This window comes from Eptatretus burgeri, chromosome 18 (assembly GCF_056783735.1).
Source record: "Eptatretus burgeri isolate ZD-2024b chromosome 18, Ebu_testis_v1, whole genome shotgun sequence".
Taxonomy (NCBI): domain Eukaryota; kingdom Metazoa; phylum Chordata; class Myxini; order Myxiniformes; family Myxinidae; genus Eptatretus; species Eptatretus burgeri.
In genome coordinates, this window is record NC_140978.1 from 5,804,143 (window position 1) to 5,826,816 (window position 22,674).

The 22,674-nt window shown below is 45.1% G+C and overlaps 1 protein-coding gene across 4 annotated transcripts in view; it reads left to right on the forward strand.

The window, feature by feature from the left end:
- The window catches only part of ZSWIM8 (zinc finger SWIM-type containing 8), a 273,025-nt gene that overhangs the window by 69,406 nt on the left and 180,945 nt on the right, over window positions 1-22,674 (forward strand). For all 4 annotated transcript variants that reach the window (XM_085863632.1, XM_085863633.1, XM_085863635.1 and 1 more), the window contains 2 exons: window positions 18,631-18,784; window positions 20,835-20,929. In XM_085863632.1, the coding sequence (XP_085719758.1) occupies window positions 18,631-18,784; window positions 20,835-20,929 (249 nt within the window). The remainder of the gene's footprint in view (window positions 1-18,630; window positions 18,785-20,834; window positions 20,930-22,674) is intronic.

Below are 22,674 nucleotides of genomic sequence, written 5' to 3' on the forward strand. Positions count from 1 at the left end.
ATCGTGGTTCGGGCTTGTCAACCAGGTGGCATACGCCTTTAGTATGGCCGAACGAATGCAGCCATTCCGGAAGCTCCTGAAAAGTGGAGAACGCTTCCAGTGGTCCATGGAGTTAGAGGACATATTCCGCGAGTCGAAAGACGTGATCGTACAAGAAATCGAACACGGTGTCCGCATATTTGACAAAACTAAGCCAACATGCATCGCCACGGACTGGTCGAAGGAGGGAATCGGATTCTGGTTGCTTCAAAAGCACTGCCGATGCGTGCCAGTTCGACCATTCTGCTGCACTGATGGATGGAAAATAACCCTGGTCGGCAGCAGATTTACACACGCGGCAGAATCCAGATACGCGCCCATAGAGGGCGAGGCTCTCGCAGTCGCGGACGCCTTGGACAAAGCGCGCTACTTCGTACTGGGCTGCGAGAACCTGATCATTGCGGTAGACCACAAACCACTGCTGAAACTCCTTTCGGACAGAGCACTTGACGACATACCCAACCCCCGCCTCAGGAACCTCAAGGAGAAGACCCTGCGTTATCGCTTCCGCATCATACATATCCCGGGAATGAAGAACAAGGCGGCAGATGCCATGTCGCGCAGGCCAGTTGGCACCACACGACCTCCACTCATGAACCTTCCAGATGACAATGCCACCATAGCGACCCACCTCCAACCAAGCACGCACACCGACGTCCTGTCCCTCCTACGCCAAACTGAGCCGGAGTATGACGACGACGTCGAGGACAACCTGGCATGGTGTGCCGCGGGCCTCGAATCATTGCGATCAGTAACATGGGATCGCGTCAGGGAAGCCACCAGCAGCGATGGCGATATGCACATATTGGAGGGAATGACAATGAACGGCATCCCCGACTCAAAAATCGAGATGCCAGAGACAATTCGCGACTATCACCAGTACCGCGAGAACATTACATCGACAGATGGAGTGATCCTATACAAGGACCGAGTAGTCATACCACCCTCACTCCGCGGCGATGTGCTGAGCGCCCTACACGCTGCCCACCAGGGCGTATCAATGATGACCGCCCGCGCAGAATCCTCTGTATTCTGGCCAGGCATGTCGGCCGACATCAGCGCCACTCGGAAAAACTGCGAACACTGCCACCGGATGGCACCATCACAGCCTGGAGCGCCACCAACTCCACCTATTCCGGTCGTTTACCCCTTTCAGGCAGTGTGCTCGGACTTCTTTGTACACAGGGGTGCACACTACCTTGTGACAGTGGACAGATACTCGAACTGGCCGATCATCTCAAAGTCGACGGGTGGCGCCGCCGGACTCATAAACCACTTACGTCGCGCCTTCGTGATGTACGGGACACCAGAAGAGCTCGCGTCGGATGGGGGACCGGAGTTCACCTCCACCGAGACCAGGTCATTCCTGCACAGATGGGGCGTACACCACCGCTTGTCATCGGTGGCCTTCCCTCACAGCAACTGTCGCGCGGAGATTGGAGTTAAGACAATGAAACGACTTATCACGGACAACACCAGCCCGCAGGGAGAACTTGACACTGACGCTGTGCAGAGAGCGATACTACAATATCGTAACACGCCTGACCCTGACACGAAGATCTCCCCGGCAATGTGTGTCTTCGGCCGCCCGATACGCGATTTCATCCCAATTATCCCCGGGAATTACAGACCGCACGACACTTGGCATGAGACCCTGAAAGCGAGGGAGGAGGCCCTCCGCAAACGTCATATCCGCACAGCCGACACCTGGGCAGAACACACCAAACGCCTTCCGCCACTTGCTGTAGGGGACCAAGTCCGCGTACAGAACCAGACAGGATTCCACCCAAAAAATGGGACAAGACAGGCAGTATCGTGGAGGTACGCCAACACGACCAATACGTGATCAAGATCGATGGCTCGGGCAGAGTCACACTTCGGAACAGGAAATTCCTGCGCAAGTTTAGCCCAGTTCGCAATGACCAGCTGCCACCCCGGTCTATCTATGATGATCTAGCAACCCGAATCACTGTACCTGCACCCGTTGTAACACCGCAACTGCCTGACCTCGACAGCGAACCCGTGACATCTGCGACGCCAACGGGGCCCACGCCGGCACTGACGTCAGTATGCACACCCCGGCGCAAGACGACACCCGTTTTAGACACGCCAGCAGCACCAGGACGAGGCACACCGAGGCGCGCGATCCTTCAGACGCCACCATCGGCCCCTGAAACCCCGAGAGCCCCATCCCCACTGGGGCCCGATGTGACACCACCAGCACCAGCGATAGGTCAACGCCGATCCACCAGAGCGACCAGCGTGCCTGCCTGGCACAAGGACTACTCCATGGAATAGTCACACGATGGGCGATATAAACTTTTGTTCATTCATTAAACTTAATATTTTCTCAGCCTTTATCTATTAACATAATAAAGACTCGGAGGGAGATCGAGAACATTGTACTTTACGGTAATTCTACATATCGACGGTCCCCTGTGCCAGTGCGCATGCGCAGCCTGACCCGGAGCCAGGGATGTTGTGGGTGTTTCAACCTGTTCAATACTTGTTTGATTATTGTCGTTCCACGCTAATAAAGTGGTCGAACAAATTGAACTCTGTTCTTATTTAATTTATACAAAGACCAACGAAAACCTTCTGCTCCCGGTATTCTCCGCGCGCTCGCTTGGGCACTCCAACTCATGGAATGCGACAAGCCCCACCCACCGATTCGCTTGGCGGCGTGCCGAGTCGGGGAAAGGTCAGGCCCCACCCATCGGCTCGGTTGGGCACTCCAAGAAATGGAATGCGACAAGCCCCCCACTGACTGCGAACGAGCCACGCCGGAAGCGAGCCGCGCCCGAGAGGGATAAAAAGGGAACGGAGAGACAGAAGTTGGTTCTTGGGTGGTGGTTGGCGGTTGGAGTTGGTGGTTGTTTGGCTGAGTATACTCTAGCGGATTGCGAAGGATCGGCGCCTCGTCTTCATCAGCGCGAGAGGATCCGCCGGAGCTCGGGAGGCTGATCACGGCTCGCTGGTGTCTGGATTCAACTCTCCTTCGCTGGTGCCCTGTTCGAATCGGCTCGAAGACCACATGAGGTGGACAGGTCCGAGGCAGGTTCTGGTCTTCAGTTCGCCTCTCCATCCGAGCTGGAGACCTTAATAAAGACCACTAATTGGGTCCGATTATTGTGTGTGTGTGTGTGTGTGTGTGTGTGTGTGTGTGTGTGTGTGTGTGTGTGTGTGTGTGTGTGTGTGTGTGTGTGTGTGTGTGTGTGTGTGTGTGTGTGTGTGTGTGTGTGTGTGTGGCGCCAGTCTTCTAAGTAATGAATTGTTAAGTGCCTTACTGTACATATGTGCTTATCAATATTCGGATAACTCTGCCTCTTCCGTGCCCCCCCACCCCATTTTAAATTAACCATATGTTAAATGTATCATGTTAAAACAGTTAATTTTGTGTTTCTTATATTGGTTTAACACGGTGTGTGTTGGAGAATTAGCAAGGCCGTTGTGCCGCCGGAAGGGGACCTTTGGACCGACGGATCTCGGTGACCATCCGCTCGGGTCACACTCGGTTAAACCAAATTCAGCGCCCGAAAGGGGCGCAGGGGCGGTGTATGACAGCCCCCCCCCTTTCGTCAAACTTCCCACCCGACCCTTGGCTGATCCGCACTCGATAATGGCAAATCGGCTGCCACAGGGACGTTTGACGTGAGAGAGATGTTTGAGGCGTTGATGGGGAGAATGGACACGAACGCGCGCGATATGCGCAGCATGGAGAGCCGAATGAAGAACGAAATGCAGGAAAATGCGCACAAAATCGATGCGAGTACGCGCGTGATGGATGCGAATAGGCAGGCACTGAGGGGCGATATGCAAACAAAGCGGGGTGAGATGCAGAGCATGTGGTTGAACCTCCAGACAGAGCAAAAGGCAATAAGGGCGATCGCACGGCGAAATGCGGCCGATGGATTAAAAATGGTGGCACCACGTGGCGGACCGAGCGAGCCATGGGGGATTGTAACGGCTGTCCGGCCCACAATGGACACGGGTAAGTCGGGACGAGCGACGTCGTAATTGATGGGGTGACCGAGACGTGGAGGGTGAGACGAGGGGACGACGGAAAAAGTCGGAGACGCAGGATTATGAAACTAAAGACAAGCACACACAGGTAGAGAGAGCTAAGAGGGGACAATGGGGTTGAGCTTGGGGAATGTTTCGTGACCCGGTGCGAGCAGCAGGATAGCCTCCTTAAGGAACGAGGGGAGACGATATTCCCCCTTGAAGCAGATGGCGACGAGGTGAGTCCGATCGGGCCGAACGAGGTTGAGGGGATGTCTGATGCAAACAGGTGCACGCGGGGCTTGGGGGGTAAAGAGACCCCGGGAGTGCTTGAGGTAGCACGAATCCCCGATGTGATTGTCCCGGAGTGTGTGGTGGAGTTTATGAGTGGTGCGAGTGTGCCAGAAGGTGAGTATAGCGTGAGTGAAATGGCGTGCGTGGAAATGGACGGACCGATGCAGACGGGAGACACGAATGGCGAGCCTGGAGGGCCGCAGAGGGTTATTCCTGTAACCGCGCGGTCCCGCGAGACGCCGCGTACGAGGCCCGTTCGGCATTTCGCGAACGGCCCTCGCGTGCGCGTCTAAGTGGAGGGATTTCGGCGCGGAAACGTCCCGCGTTTCGGAAAAGACCGTCGCGCGGACGGTTAAAATGGCGGCGAGTGTTGGATGAATTCGGAACACGCGGCTTTCCACGTGGGCGCGTGTGCGGGGCATCACGTACTGCATACCGCGTGTTCTGTTCGCGGAACGCGCGGAGCGGGTTCCCAGGACGATGTGCTCGCGCTAACCTACACGGCTCACGGCAAGCCGTGTAGGTTCCTACACGGCTCACGGCAAGCCGTGTAGGTTCCTACACGGCTCACGGCAAGCCGTGTAGGTTCCTACACGGCTCACGGCAAGCCGTGTAGGTTCGGTGCGCGAGTGACGTCACCGTCAACGAATGTCAGGGAAAGGGCGCACGTGGTCCCGCGTGGGGAAATCCCGCGAGACCGAGCGCTTGTTGGGACGTGCAGGGTGACGTCATGGTTGCACGGATCGGCCATCAGAGGGGACGTCGGTGTCGCCCAGAGGGACGAACGGGCAAGCCGTAAACCGCCACCATGGCGCTGCAGAAAAGAAAAAAAAGAGCCTCGCTCCAAGTGCACGGCCCGGTCAGGATGTGGCAAGCATCCTGGTTTGGGCAAAGGAAGCACTAGTTAGTGGGATGGTTTAGCGTTAGTTAGACCGGCTTCATGGGGACATGGGTTGTTCCTCATGGAGCCGGTGGAATGGATTAGTTAGTGGGAGTTTAGGTTAGATTTAGAATATAAAATGAATCTTTGGAGACACGGACGGACATGGAATGTGTAGCGGGGACGTAGCTTAGCTACGTAGATTAAAAGGAACGTGCATTAGTTTAAGGGATGACGAGGGAGCACGAGATAGGGGAATTTAGTCAGCAGAATAGCAGTGAATTAGTGCATTCATAGCTAAAGGGCTGAGGCGCTTCAAGTGGGTATTTGAAATATATTGTCTGGTCACTTGTATTGCAGTTTTTGGCTTTTTTATTATTTTTTTAAATTTTAATTATTATTATTATTATTTTTTAATTGTTTTACCATATCTGTAACTGATTGAAAAGGGGTGGAGCTTCATTCTTAAGGTTCAGTTTCTTTCGCCTTTTGGTGATTAATCTGTTTCTAGGAATCATGGGTTTGTGACTGATTGATGGGTAATTGTTGATGAGGTTGTCTGATGCCTGCCTTTTGTTTGGGGTTGTGCCATCTAGATTGACACACACACACACACACACACACACACACACACACACACACACACACACACACACACACACACACACACACACACACACACACACACACACACACACACACACACACACACTCTGATTGATTTGTGTGATGGGGGGGGGGGTGGGTTGTTGCACGAGTTGTGTATGTTTGATGTAGTCTGCCAGAATTTTCTCTGGTTTATTTTATGGTCGAGATTTTTTTTTCCCCCATTTTTGGTTGTTGATGAGTGGTGATTATTTTGTTTAAGGTACTCATTTCTTGTTGATCATGAAGGTTGGGATTGCCTTTTGTTTGAGAGTATTTATTTGTTTACTGAATTGTTTTATTTCTGTCATGAAGTTCCGATTTAAATTAATGGGATACCAAGAATATGCCCTTTTGGGATTAATTTTTTCGATGCATCTGTTACTATTTTGTTACTATTTTACTGCTTTATCTGTTGATTTGAAATCAACGAAGTCAAGATTTGTAATTTACGATCGTTTCCTGTATTGTATGAAATTACGCCAGTTGGCTTTGTTGAAGTTGGTGTATGTTCTTGTGTTATCTTCAGCAGTGGATTTTGGGTGGAGTTGATGTATAATAATGATGGGTAAGTGATTCGATGGAACATCAGAGACTGTGTGCAAATATGTTGTCGTGTTGAGTATAAGAGAGCATGGAGTTGAAATTGGGGGATGTGGGCGAGTTGTGATCATTTAGGACATTTAAATTGTCTAATTGTTCTGGAATTGGTGTACCTCTGTCTTTGTGTTGGCTTGTAAACCAGGAGTCTTTTGTGTTGAGATCCTCGTCAGGGATATTTTGTAGATTGGTACGTTGGGGTTGGTATCCTGTTTTGGAGTTTGCTGGGGGGCATGTAAATGCTGATGTTCCTGTGAATTTCCACAATTTTTATCCCCATGCTCTTGGGATGGGTGGGGTGGGGGGGGGGCGAGGCGATATTGTAATCGGCTCCTGTCTGTCTGTCTCTGCCTCTGTCTGTCCATCACGTTATCTCCTCCTAAATGGCTGTGCATAAATTCACCAAACTTGGTAGTTATGCTCACATGGCAAGAATGTGCAAGAGCAGTATCATCCCATCCCCCCCCCCCCCATGGCTCCAGGGCAGGATCAAAAGGTCAGATACCAAAAAATGCAATTACAAGCAAATTTATAATATTTTAAAGTGAAACTTTGTGTATGCAATCAGCAATGGGGATGCATAAAATATGTAACTTTTTTTGGATTTGATTTCCAGCTTGTACCCCATGGGATGGAGATCACATGGTCAAAAAATAGAAATTTTAACTCAAAATTTGATATTGGGTCATTCCTGGTGGAACTTTTTGCCATCTTTCAACTTTGCTTTCGGTGGAAGTGTGCGGATTTGTGATTGCCAGCCATCAACTTCGTTGGAGTTAATTTTATTTTTCTGGTCTGTATAAATTTGTGTTTAGCATTCCATAATGTTTATGGTTGTTTAGCGGGAAAGAACATGAAAGGATTTTAATGACATGAATTTCGATACTTTTGTAAAATAAAAAAAATAACTATTTTGAGACACAATCTCAACATGTCTGTGGATTTGGACTTTTATCACATTCTTACAATTTTGATTAAGCATGGACATTTGTATTTTTGAAGAGGACTGAAAGCCTCAACTTCTTGCTGTGGATGTACTTGTGGGAAAATATGGAGCCTGTCTGCTTGGAAATGGTATCGTCATGTAAAAGCAACTCTTTCGGAAGTGATTGAATAATAAGCTTCTGCAATATTTATTGGCAATTCATCATCGTCCGGCATCATGCAGCTGGTATGGATTGAGGGAGAGATTTGTACATATATGTGGCACCCCTACATGGTGTATAAATTGCTCGTAAGTAAGATCCCAGACGTGGCTATTTGCCAAGATGCAAGTGGAAAAATAGCTGGCTTCCTATCGTGCGTTTTGGCACTGGTGTGGTGTTTGGAGGAACATCTGCGGAGGTTTGGAAACCTGCTCAGACTGATGTATGTTTCTTACTTTAAAATTGTGAAAAAATGTTATGTTCATTTTGTCAGTTTAATTGCAAAGGATTGGGTCCTGGTTAAGTGTGGGGTTTAAGTATGATTTGATTCTTTTATGATGTTGGTACTGGTTTTGTTGGAATTTTGAACATTGAGATGGCTTCAAGGAATTCCTTATTATTGTGGTGTATGTGAGGTAAGCAGCTTGAGTACTATCATATAAAGTTTTCTATTTGTGGCATGAAATGTCATCTTTATACTCAAGGTTTGTCAACATTGCAAATGCAAGTAGTCAGTTTGTTAGTTTGGAGTAAGGCATAAATTTGTAAAGCTATTGTAGATTTATTAAGATGTGCCAAGAGGGGTATTATGCTTATGTACAGACTGTGGCATTTTGCTTGAGCTTCTGCTCTGAGTATGCAAAGTTGGTGGTTTTCCTTGCTTTCTGGTTAGCATTTAGAGCATAGTCAGAGCACTGACAAACACCATGGGCTTGGCATCCCATGCTGTTTGGAAGGGGATTTTTTTTTTTTTGGAGGGAGTTGAGTGTGGCTGGGGGGGGGGGTTATTGACTGCAGAGAGAAAGCAGCATTACAAGAGGGTGTCACTGACCAGCACCTTGAGTGCAGTGGGCTATTACATCACTTCCCCCAATAACACTGGCTGTTTTGTCGAAAGTTAAGTTCTGCATAGTCTGTATCTTTTTTGCACTTGTGTGCGTGACTTATGTGACAGTTCCTTCATGTGCTCTAAAGTCTAGACTTGTAAACTAAATAAATAAATATAAATCAACTCTGATGAGGTAGAGAAAGTGTTGTATCAGTCTGATTAATCTGCAGGGTCGGAGTAACATCACAGTCTATAACAGGCACAGATCCACCATTCGAGCTCATGTGCCAGCCTCCCACTTTCACCACTCCTACACTCTTTGTGGAAGTGCTCCATCAGCCCTCATGCTTTCCCTAGAAAAGTCAAGAATCCATGTCACCAATGATTCCATCGAAGTGCATGTGATGGTTGTTGGTTTGTTTAAAATAAATAAATAAACCTTGAAGCAAATTTTTCCCAGTAAAAAAAGACATACAGTACCAGAACAGCTTATGATGGCACTTTTCTTTTACTAGTTATACCTTGTGCTGAATACAGTATGTAGTTTTTCATTCAAAGTTGAATGTTTGTTTCAAACACCAAAAAAAAAGAAAATTAATGGAGAGTGCAGAGAATTTTCTTTCTTCCTCTTTTATTTATTTGTCAAGAACACGACACATCACCTGTAGTGAAGACATGGCGAAGTGCACCGATTTATATCCACACATGAATTCACTTTTTCTTAAAATGATGATTGTTTTTCCATCTTAAAAGTGACAATTGCATTTTGGAGGTAATGCACTGTAAATAGATTTTCACATCCAACACAAGTTACGAACACACAAGTGCGCTTCCAAGGTTGCAACTTTCCTGGCATTCCCGATTATACTTTTTTTTAAATGTAGTTTAAGATTGCTAGACTTGTAATTCATAACTTGTGTTTCTTTGCTTTCATAAGAACCTCATTCCTGATGAGTACGACAGAGTCAGCACGATTGCCAACCTACGCAAACACGGAATACCACTTAAATGTAAACTATATTGCCTCGAGCGTTCTTTCAGTGAGGGTATTATTGTAGCATTTAATTATTGTTCCACAAATTTTCTGCTGTTTGCTTTCTTCTTCCTTTTTATTTTCAGGTGACTATCTCCACCAGCATGCTTCCCAACAACCCTTAACTTATTTGTCAGTATTATGGTTCAAGAATTATAGAATCTTAATTCAGTTGCATAATCCTTTTTTTTTTTTCTTTTTTTTTTTTAATTCCTTTGGTGTATGTTTTCATCCTCCTTACCACATTACCATATTTGATTTCCCTTGCAGTGTTCTGACTCATCCCTAGTTGTACCTTCTTGACCTGTCAGCTTCTATTGTCAACCCTTTCCATGGATTGTGGAGTTTTACATCTCACCAACAAGTCGGCTTTTCTAAATATCTAGCAAGGAACCCATCCTCATGAATGGGTTCATTCCTACGGAATTGCAGACTGGTTAATTTTCAGGCCAAAATCGCATGCGGGTTAATTTCCCTGGAGTTACGGCTGGTTTCGTTCCCCCAGAGTTATGGCCGGGTGGGCTTGTAATACCTCTCCCACCAGGAGTGGCACTATATGATGAGCATTTATGTAGAAATAATTTGGGTGCTTCCCCCACCCTGAAGCCACAGATCCATTCATTATATATATTTTTTAACCTTGTACCCCCCCCCCCAATCCTCCTTCTCATACACACCCCAAGTGCAACCACAAGTGTTCAACTTGTTCTATTCAGTGGTTCAGGAGTGCATATTAGTCAAAGAAACACACATCAAATTACAGTATGATTAACAGTTGTTTTGGATATAATCGAGAGCTCTTCTGAACCCTGGAATGTTCCCTTCAACCCAGGTAAGTTTAATGAGTGCTTTCTTTGTTTCTATGAAAGGATCAGGTGGCAAATCCCTCCAAGATTGTTTTTGGCTGACAAAATATTAACTGGCCTCCACAGCCAGATTTAGCATTTTGTCCTGAAAACATATAATTTGCTGATATTCATTGGATATTTGTATCACACAAGACATTGTTAACCCTTCCCACTTCTGTAGCATTAAGAACTAGTCTCGCTTGTGAAGGCTGTTTCGGTCTGCGTCAGCAGAGAGGTAGAGTAATACACTGCTAAATCGCTGGACAGAATGGTTTGAAAACTGGTGGTTCTACTTTGGAGAGGGGGGGGTGGGGAGGGGAGATGGTGTTTTCAGGTGGTAAAAATTTTCATAGTCAGCCCCCATTGATCAGAGTGGCAAGAGAACAATTCTCTGTTTAATATGCATGTATGGGGCCACCTTGTGGAAGCTAGTTTTACTAGCCGTAATGCCATAAGCCATATACTTCATAAAAATAGGGTTGGGGGGAGGGGGGTTAACCTATCCACATGCGAGAGTAAGAACTGTTTCTTTGCTCATGGATGGAATCCAGAGGATGTTGATTGAGGTATGTTAATCAACACTTTTTGCTCCAATTCCGGTTTAACATTTGAGAACCAGGACTTCCGGATCCGGGTTGCTCAAGGTGTGTTGCGAGTTTGTGAGCTCCTCCCGCCATCTCAACCAAGTGAAGTTTCCTGGACCAGATACGTTTTGTTTTACTGTTTTATTTTAATTCCTGTGTTTCTAGTCGTGTTTTCATCAAATTTTCTGTGCCAATCTATGCCTATCTATGCCTTGTTGTATTGAATTGTCAAATTTGTATCCCTTGTAAAGTCCAGTCTTGGGCTGGTTAAGTTGGGTTGTTGCTTCTCCCACCGTTGCTGACCACATGTGCTTCGTTTTCACTCCTTTTCTTCCAGGTATTGTTTCTTCTGATCCCTCAGCTTAACCCCCCATACCCCCTCCGCTACAAAAAAATACAAAAAAAAATTGCTTCAAAAAAAAACAAAACCCAAAAAACCGAACTCGATCTGCCTGCACAGTTACTCCTTCATTCCCTATCCCTTCTCCTTTTTAATATCCACAAACTGAATCAAACGTTTTTGTTTAAAAGTTCTCGATAACATTAAATAAAACACTTCAAAAATATATTTTAAAATTCCCTACTCTCCTTACGACTCCATCAGGAACGACCCATTCATTCTTCTTTTTCTTCATCAAAATATATTCCTCCTCTTTTTCACAAGGCTTATTTCCCATGGTCTTTTCACTCTCGGCTTGGTTTATCTACTCATTTCATTGCTTGGTTTATCCACTCTCGTCTTGTACGTGCAGCCTCATTTAACTCTAAGCCTTCAATGGAAAAACATCTTTACCACCCCATCCATGAAGTCTGTTGTTACATATCCAGTTTGGGAATCCTGAGAAGTCCATTTTGCAGAGGTTGTGTGCACACAACAATAGATTCCCCAATGTCCATTCATGGTGTCAAACCCCTCCATTTCAGTACCCCCCCCCCACTTCTGCACCTCCTTCGTCCCACCCTTTCAGTTTCTCCCTCGTCAGCCGGGTTCATTCCCCCGAAATTATGTATAAGCGCACCTTCCCGGTTTCTCCCCCACCCCACCCCTCCCCTTCTTGGTTTCTCCCCCGTCCCTCCGCTTCCCAGTTTCTCCCCCACCCCTCCCCTTCCCGGTTTCTCCCCGCCCCTCCCCTTCCCGGTTTCTCCCCCACCCTGCCCCCTCCCCGGTTTCTCCCCCGCCCCGCCCCCTCCCCGGTTTCTCCCCCACCCCTTCCCGGTTTCTCCCCTGCCCCTCCCCCTCTCTCGGTTTCTCCACCGCCTCTCCCCCCCACTCTCGGTTTCTCCCCACCCCTCCCTGAACACAGACAGACCCACTGGCAGAGAATATATGTATATATTATGTATATACAGTGTAACCTCGATTAACCGCCACCCTCGCCTTCCGCCTGGATGGGTTCATCCTTCGTTGATTTCCGCCTTCCATAATGCATTTTTCAATGATGATCCGCCACCGTTTTCCCAGTACATAAGTACTTATAACAATGAAAAACACCCTCGTTTATCCGCCAGCGCTAACCGTCAGCGATCGCCTATACTTCGCCACATCACGAATATTGTGCAATCATCTAAAAAATAACCTTAGTCTTCATTGGTGAATGGTCATTGGGAGCACGTGCTGGTCCTGTCTGCCTCGCGCCGTGCATTGAGACTGCTCACTTCAAAGATTTCGTTCAGCATATCTGGACGATGATGACGTTGAAGTGCCACGATCTTCATCCATTGAGGCCAAAGCCGCAATCGATCTCATGCTCAGGTACCTTGAGGCCCACTCATCATCCACCAATTCAGGTTTGAAGGCGGCGCACCAGTTGCAGTTTGAGATTGACAGAGTTTCTGTGGCAACCGCTAAGCAAACTTCCATCACAGACTTCTTCAAATCATCATCATCAGCCTAGGCCTATGTTGACAAGTTCTCAATTGCCTTCTATGTGCATAGTTCGTGCTGGTCATGTCCTGTTTCACAATATGGACAGTTCTATTATATTTTTTTGTCGGCCTTTCCATTTCACCAGTACTGTAATTTGACTAGTGTGTTCAGTGGTAATTAAAACACTTGTACAGATTGTAATTTACGATCTTCACTTCCTTATCATGGCATAAGCAAATGATATGCACAATAACTATGAGCCCATGACTTTGAGCTGTTTTTTTTTTTTTTTTAAACATCTCTGCAGAAACAAATACAGTACGTACATGTGAATAGGCCTGTGTCTGGCGTACGTGCAGTTTACATATTATATATTTTTGTTATCCATTTCTTATCCCTTGATCCAAATAGGATGGAATAGAATGAAAAATAAACTCGAAAGACTGTTGAAACGCACCCCCAATATATCAATTCTGGCACACGTGGATGCCTGTGTAGTGGCACGGACAGACCGTGACATTGATATCGTACATCTGAATCCCTTCTAGCAACCCCCCATTCAACCGCCACCCTCACATAACCGCCATATACGACCGTGTCCCAGCACTGGTGGTTAAATGAGGTTTCACTATGTATGTATGTATGTATATGTATATATATGTATGTATATATATATATATATATATATATATATATATATATATATATATATATATATATATATATATATGTATATGTATATATATGTATGTATATATATATATATATATATATATATATATATATATATATATATATATATATTGTGACGTCCACGGGACTTGAACAGTCCCGCCAACGTAGAATGAGCCGAAACGATGGAGGCGGTTTATTTTTTTATAACCCAAAGATGGCGGTTTTAATCGCTCTACAGCAAACGGGACGAGGAAGGTGGCACGAGTCGCTTTTCACTGAGTTAATAATGCTTATTTCTCTAACCAGAAATAATAATAAGACTCGGCAAGAGGAGGGATCCGGGGCGATTCGACGGGATGGTGGTGTGGGTTCGGCGTGGGGAAAACACAAACAATTCCAATGGATATACAACTCTCAAACCCTCAAAGGTGCCAGGTACACACACACACACACACACACACACACACACACACACACACACACACACACACACACACACACACACACACACACACACACACACACACACACACACACACACACACACCGTAGCTGGTCCTGGTGGTCAGGCTGGCCCGTGGTGTCGATGCAACAGTCCCTGGATTGGCGCCGGACGAGCTGGCGTTGCACTCCTCAGGGGCAGGAGACACCGTGGTGCTGTTCCTGGTGGTGGCGACCTCCTGGTGTCGGCCCAAGTCCGCTCACAGCCGCCAGGGAGCCAGTTCTGGCGCCAAGATGCGAGCAGGAGAGGGAGGCAGGTCCGCCCGCCGTTCGGTCCCGTACTCTGAGCCAGCAGAACTCCAGAGCCAACCGAGGTGAGGCACGAGGCACAGCTAGGCCACGAGACACGACAAATCGAGGAACGAACCAGCGCAACAAGAGAGCATGCTCCAAGACCAACAGCCTCGACCAGACGCTTTCTTTTTATGACTCCTCTTCCTCGTAACTTCCAATCGAGCCATTTTATTGGCCCTGCGCCGTCGCCTTCCGCCAATCGTGATCAAGGGGCGGAGCCATCCGCAGCACTGTCCTGTTACGTTACGGCAAGCCTGCAGGGAATACTAAAAGGGTTTACGCAGACACACTTACCCTAACCCGTCTCCCTATCTAATTACGTGACAATTATCATTTCCCCCTTAAAGAAATGGACATTTACTTGACAACTTATCACCACTGAATTGCTACTTATTACATCGAGATCCTGGTAAACTCGAACAGCATGGCATACCTAATTAAACATCCTAATTACCCTTTGAATGCTTACCCCCCCCCCAGACGTAACAATATATATATATATATATATATATATATATATATATATATATATATATATATATATATATATATATATACACACACACACAGACACACACACACACACACACACACACACACACACACACACACACACACACACACACACAGAACAAGTATTTGATACACTGCCGATTTTGCACGTTTTCCCACTTACAAAGCACGTAGAGGTCTGTAATTTTTATCATAGGTACACTTCAACTGTGAAAGACGGAATCTAAAACAAAAATCCTGAAAATCACATTGTATGATTTTTAAATAATTAATTTGCATTTTATTTCATGAAATAAGTATTTGATACATCAGAAAAACAGAACTTAATGTTTGGTACAGAAACCTTTGTTTGCAATTACAGAGATTAGACGTTTCCTATAGTTCTTAACCAGGTTTGCACAGACTGCAGCAAGGATTTTGGCCCACTCCTCCATACAGATCTTCTTCAGATCCTTCAGGTTTCGGGGCTGTCTGGGCAACACAGACTTTCAGCTCCCTGCAAAGATTTTCTATTGGGTTCAGGTCTGGAGACTGGCTAGGCCACTCCAGGACCTTGAGATGCTTCTTACGGAGCCACTCCTCAGTTACCCTGGTGTGTTTTGGGTCGTTGTCATGCTGGAAGACCCAGCCACGCCCCATCTTCAATGCTCTTGTTGAGGGAAGGAGGTTGTTGGCCAAGATCTCGCAATACATGGCCCCATCCATCCTCCCCTCAATACGGTGCAGTCGTCCTGTCCCCTTTGCAGAAAAGCATCCCCAAAGAATGATGTTTCCACCTCCATGCTTCACGGTTGGGATGGTGTTCTTGGGGTTGTGCTCATCCTTCTTCTTCCTCCAAACACGGCGAGTGGAGTTTAAACCAAAAAAGCTCTATTTTGGTCTCATCAGACCACATGACCTTCTCCCATTCCTCCTCTGGATCATCCAGATGGTCATTGGCAAACTTCAGACAGGCCTGGACATGCGCTGGCTTGAGCAGAGGGACCTTGCGTGCGCTGCAGGATTTTAATCCATGACGGCGTAGTGTGTTACTTATGGTTTACTTTGATACTGTGGTCCCAGCTCTCTTCAGGTCATTGACCAGGTCCTGCCATGTAGTTCTGGGCTGATCCCTCACCTTGCTCATGATCATTGAGGCTCCACGAGGTGAGATCTTGCATGGAGCCCCAGTCCGAGGGAGATTGACTGTTATCTTGAACTTCTTCCATTTTCTAATAATTGCGCCAACAGTTGTTGCCTTCTCACCAAGCTGCTTGCCTATTGTCCTGTATCCCATCCCAGCCTTGTGCAAGTCTACAATTTTGTCCCTGATGTCCTAAGACAGCTCTCTGGTCTTGCCCATTGTGGAGAGGTTGGAGTCTAATTGATTGAGTGTGGACAGCTGTCTTTTATGCAGATAACGAGTTCAAACAGGTGCAGTTAATACAGGTAATGAGTGGAGAATGGGAGGGCTTCTTAAAGACAAAACTAACAGGTCTGTGAGAGCCGGAATTCTTTCTCGTTGGTAGGTGATCAAATACTTATTTCATGCAATAATATGCAAATTAATTATTTAAAAATCATACAATGTGATTTTCAGGATTTTTGTTTTGGATTCCGTCTTTCACAGTTGCAGTGTACCTATGATAAAAATTACAGACCTCTACGTGCTTTGTCAGTGGGAAAACCTGCAAAATCGGCAGTGTATCAAATACTTGCTCTCCCCACTGTATATATTTGTCCACACCGATTAACATCGACACTGGGCAGATGGACCAAAACTGGCTTCTACTCCCTTGGACTGAATTCGAACAATGGCGGCTTTGCACGCGCGGGAATTGAAAGAAGCACACGAGGCTCTTAACTGTTTTAAAACCAACTGGTTTATTTCCCGAACTACAAATAACAAGGGAAGATCGACCCGACGGAGAGAAATGACAATGGGTTGAGTTGGTGATGTAAGGGGGTAATGAAGAATCGATAAATAATTAATTCGCTACAATACCGACAAAGAGAGTGGTGACCGAAGATGCTCCTGGTAAAGGATATAATTAAATAAGTCGTTGATTATCTTCAAAAGGGGTGTTTTAATTAACCCAAACACCCAATTTTCACTCTTGCACTTCCTTGGAGTTTTCTTGGTATGCATGCAAAGTTTCAGTCTGCAAGGTTTTATGGTTTTGGAATTAAGGAGACACGCACTTGCACTCACACACACAGTATAGATATTGAGTCTCTTGTAAATGTACGATATTGTTGAGATGTGTGATTATATTCTACTTTGTGTAACCATTCATGAACCGTTGAAACAATTTTGCAATGGGGCAATTTAGGTGATCTCTGTCATGATTGGTATTTTCACTTATTTGAACCAGATTTTTGCAAATTTGAAATGGAACCTCTAATGGTGAGACCCAAAAATATAGCTGTAACTTACGTAACTTTCTTAAGTTCTACGCAAGTCGCACAATGGAGTGACTGTGACAGTTCCAGATAAAGACCACTCAAAGTTGGGCAGAAGTCTCAAAATATCGTACCTAAGCCTCGTCATACTGGGCAGCTATGCGAGTTGTGGTCATGCTTTCATTTTTAGAATAAGGATCTTCCCAACTGCAATCAAGATTTTTTTTTTTTGTGTGCTTGTAGTAAATTTATTGAACAGTGTAAAGTTTTGATGCAAGCAAGGTTGGTTGTTTTCATAAATGGTGGAGGTATTTTGGGGAGGTTGGGTATTTTAAATCAGTAAAAATGGTGGAAATTTTGATCATGTTATTCTGTACACTGTATGTCAAGCTGTACAGGTTTAATATGTCTCGTACATAAAATCTACTCAACACACATGGAGTGAGGACCAAAAGTAGCCATCACTTCCTGAATGAGGGGTTCAAGAATGCATCTTGATACTGTGAAAGCATCTAATCGGGGAATAAAATGTTTGGAACTCATTTGTTAAAACAATGCAATACATAATCAGACATTTGGTCGGAGATACAGAAAAAAGTCTGTATATATTATTTTGGTTTCAAGAAGCATGCATTTCAAACAATACAGCACAATATGATGGCAAGGCTTTAAAAACCATAAATAAATAAATTAAACATTGCTTCCAAAATTCCAGAATGATAGTCTTGGGAAAATATAAGGGAAACTATTATCATTATAATTTTCGGCTTACAAGTCGACTTTGTGCACAAAATGAAAGACGAGGAGGTTGGGATATATTGTTAAACTTCCAAGGCACTTTTGGGATTTGAACTTGTGATATTTGAGTCAATTGCTGAGATCACGATGCCAACAACACTTCTTGTTTGTCCATTGTATATCTTCCTCTCCTTTTAATGATTTCCTTCATGAGTGTATGCTCGGTGTATTGTTTGTGGATTTCTTCATTAATTTGGGTAAATTTTACCAGAACTGTTTCCAAGGTTTTTGCCTTAAAAGGAGTTGAACAGTCATAGCTTGTTCTTGGGAATAATGTGCAACATGACTTCCATACTCTACACCCACTCTCCCAGCTTGTTTGAAGACAAAAAAAAGATTCATTTTTGTGGACAGTTTGATTTGATATTTAATCATATGGTTTCATGATGCATGACCTGGCGTCTGCCCATGACAGTGCTCTCTGGGCAGTTGTTTTATTTATTTGTTTTTCATTGGTTGTCTGTGATTGTTGTCTTTTACGTGTGGTGAACACAGAATAGGTTTGTACGTGATAGCACAACTTGCTGATGAAACGTCTCAACTTGGAATGTCCTTATTTTCGTGTTTTGTCTTTGGAACTTTAAGTTAAATAAATAAAGTGTAACCTTTTTCTAAATGGTCGGCATTTTACGTCTTTTTTTTTTAAAGGGCATGTAATATTTCCAAACCTTTATGATATATTGCTTGTGCTTTGCATGCAGATCGACAAGTTTCACCATTGGTGGAGCTAGCAGCTCGACAAGTTGCCTTGTACATCCCATTTGAAGTTGTTGAAAAGGTATATCCGCCTGTCCCTGAACAACTCCAGTTACGCATCGCTTTCTGGAGCTTCCCTGAGAATGAGGAAGACATCAGGTTTGCAACATATCATTGCAACACTGAAGTGGGAGAATGTAGAAATGGTTGTTTGATCTTTGTAGAGGATATTGATGGACAGGAATAAACATTTGGTAACTGTAGATTGTGGACCACTTGGAGTTGATATCATTGAAGATTTACATTGATTTGAATCTCTTTGAAATTGCTTGCTGCTAAGCTTATTTGTCAATTGTTACAGCTGGTTGTTTAAGAATGAGCCTTCCAACATGAAGCCAAGGTGCTTTATTATAATTCCATGCACACATGTACTCCCCACCCCAATATTGTGTTCTCGGTGGTGATATTGTTGTGGGCCGGGGTTCAGTGGGGATAAACGACCACTAGGTGGAGCAGTAGAGTCGTCTCCCACCGAACACCTGGAATTTAGGTCGTAACCCTTGGATAACTCCAAAGGTCACAGGTCCCTTAGCGGACTGTGGACGCCAATATTAGGACCACGTGGCGTAGGGTTAATTGTCTCAATCTCCAATATACCTAAATAACCACACAGTCTAGCTACCGGGGAACCCACACCCTCGACGGGCTCTGTTGAACCAGGTCGCTCTTGCGACCTCGGTCCAGTGTAACAGAGCGGAGTTACCAGAGCTGCAACGGTCCCAATGACAACTTACGGCACCAACGGCCTTACTATTTCTCAAGCCCGAACCATCCTAGACCAATGAAAGAAAACACGAACAACGAACTGGAACATTTAACACGGGGGTTTATTTATAAGCAATAATCAGGGAGGAAAGCACATAATAATTGGAGAGGGGGAGAATTGTGTGGTGTGTGACAAGTTGGACAAAGAGCAGAGTTATCCGAATATGCAGGCAATTTACAATGAACAAGGAAAAAGCACTTAATTATTCTTACAGGACAGCACCACACACACACGCACACGCACACACCCAAAAGAACTGGACCCCGTCGGGTCTTTATTCGGTAGAGCCTTGCCGGGGGTACCTTCCCGCCTCGTGTGGTCACACCGACTCCAAACCACCATGGTGGGACTGGAACCCACAACCCAAACTCCACGTCCCACGATCGAGACCAAGCCACGATGACCGCAGACCGCTCGAACCACGACCACCACTGTTCGGTCACCACCACCACGGTGAGCCACCGCAAAAGACCGCAGACCGCTCAAACCACGACCACCACTGTCGCAGTCCTCTCATCGTTCTCCCCCCACACCTCTTGAGGTCGGAGTGATTTCTTCTTTCCCACTCGCTTCCCGATTGGACGAGGGATTGTTGGGCAACTCGTGGCCGCCCCTCATTGGTCGGGCCGAACAATCCATCTGGCTAAGGCGGAGCAAGCCCTGAGGTGATGAGCTTCCCTGATTGGACAAGGGGTGGTCCGGTGGGAATGGCAACGACCCTTGCGTGTTTGAGAACCCAGACGGAACAACCAGGGGAGCACCCTATTCTCCATTCACCCTTGTAGAGGGCAGGGGCGATCTCGGGTCGGCTGTCAGGCCGGCCGCCGTTGATTGGACGAGGTCACGGTGGGCGGAGGGACCCTCACCCCTGTACGTGCCACGCTGCACATGGGCGATGGATGGCAATGGTGCGAAAACGAAGGATGAAGATTTAAAGATATAAAAAACCTGACTATTTAAGTAACTCGTAGCGCACACACGAAATTCCCATTAGACAGAAGGACGGGACCCTAACTATAAACACATACTTATCGAAATAACTGAACTGCGGGGACTGCTTACTGTCTGTGTGCAGATGGCTTCCAAATCCGTAACAATATCACCATATTCTTCAGCTCGTGGGATGAGTCGCGTATTTTCACTATGAGAAATTGGACCATCTGGCTAGTTTTACCTGAAGAATGCACCATGCCCTCAAAATTGCTCATCAGAAGACAGCAGATACTAATGATGTTCATTACACTGAGAATTAAGGTTGAGGTTCTGTGGGGTTTGGACATGTTCTTTTGAAGGTGGGACTACGTGTTTTTGAAGTATGCCCTTGGCACCGCTTTCCTTGTCGGTATCAAAAAGAACTATCGTTTTATCTTGAATGTGCCTCAGGTTGTATTCGTGCTTGGCCAATGGAAGTGCTGATGAATTTGCACGTGGAGAACACCTCCTCAAGAACCGTGTTGTGAAGGACCCGTTACAAATAGGTGACATTTTGTTTGCCCGATTTTGTTTTTTTTCTCTCTGCATGTGGAATTTAAAATTTAATTTGTGCAGTATTTAACATTTGTACAGGAACTGGTAATGGATTTAAATGAAATAATTAATTGAAGCTATATATATATATATATATATATATATATATATATATATATATATATATATATATATATATATATATATATATATATATATATATATATATATATATATATAAAACACTGCTGTGAAATGCTTTCCTTCCTTGTACTTGGGGTGACCGTGTCATGGGGAGAGAAAGTGGGGTTGGGGGGGGGGGTAATGGGGTGTAGATAGCCATCCACCAGTTGTGTATGTGAGCCCATTTATTTGGCACCAGGCAGCAATTTGGAAGCATGTTCAATTTGTTAATGAATTCTGGATGAAAAGTGCCTCGTTCATAATCCTCATGTGGCATTAAAACAAATTAGACAGCTCTTTCCCCTTTCATCATTGAGGGCTGTGCAATTATTGAGGCTGAAAAAAAAACCATGCACATGTACACTCGTAAATGTACACAATACACCTTACCGAGTCAAGGCTCATGGAAGAGGAAGTACACTGAAAAGTTCAGGATGTAACAGACAAAAACAGGACATAAAACATGCATGCGTTAGGTTGGACAAGTTGGACATAGAAGGAAACTCCAAGTATGGAAAATTGGAAAATTGAAAGGAGGGATTTGGGTGGTGTTAACAAGGGTAGAAAATATCATGGTTTTGGAAGGGGGATGATCTGAGATGGTGATGAACAGCTGTCTTGAAGACTTGGATAAAATAATGAGATTGAAGAGAATGTGGAAGTTGAATCCACAGTTGGAAAAAAAGGACAACAACTGAGTGGAGGTGAGCATTGGTCCTGGAATTAAGTAGTTTCACCAAAGGAGTTTGATGGTGGACCTTGTGAGCCATGCAGAAACCTGGAGGGGAGAAAGTGCGGAAATAGCATAGGGTGCAAGACCAGAAAGGAGGTGGTCGAAGATATAGACCACCGACCTGTCTGTGATGATGAAGTGATAGGCCTGGAGCAAGATGGAAAGATCCCAATATTCTTAAAGACCTTGGTTTCTACAGCGACAAGCTCAGCAAGATGTGAGGCAGGGGAGCATGGCCAGAGGGTAGAGCAGTACTCCATCAACCTGCAGATGAAGAAGGCCTTGTAGGTGGATCAAAGTTCAGGTGTGCTAAGGAAGGACTTTGTATGAAGATGGATGGTGACTTTTGGAGGCCAACTTTGAAATGTGGTTTGCCCAAGAAAGATCATGGCAGACATGATTACACATACACAAGTACACGCTTACACCTGCACATACACACACCTACATGTGTACAAGTACATGTGCACATACATATATATATATATATATATATATATATATATATATATATATATATATATATATATATATATATATATATATATATATATATATATATATATATATATATATATATATATATACCCTGCCTGTAAAAAGTCGAGACTCACTTTCAAATTTTTCACCTTTTGTTGCTTTGTAGCCTGAAATGAAATTGCATTAAATCAGACTTATTCCACCTTTATTTACACATCGCAACCCCCAATTTCCAAGTGAAAAACAAATTCTACAAATTTCAGAAAATTAATTAAAATACAAAATTAGATTATCTTGGTTGGATAAGTGTCCACCCCCTTGTAATAGCAATTGCAAATTAGCTCAGGTGTAACCAATCAT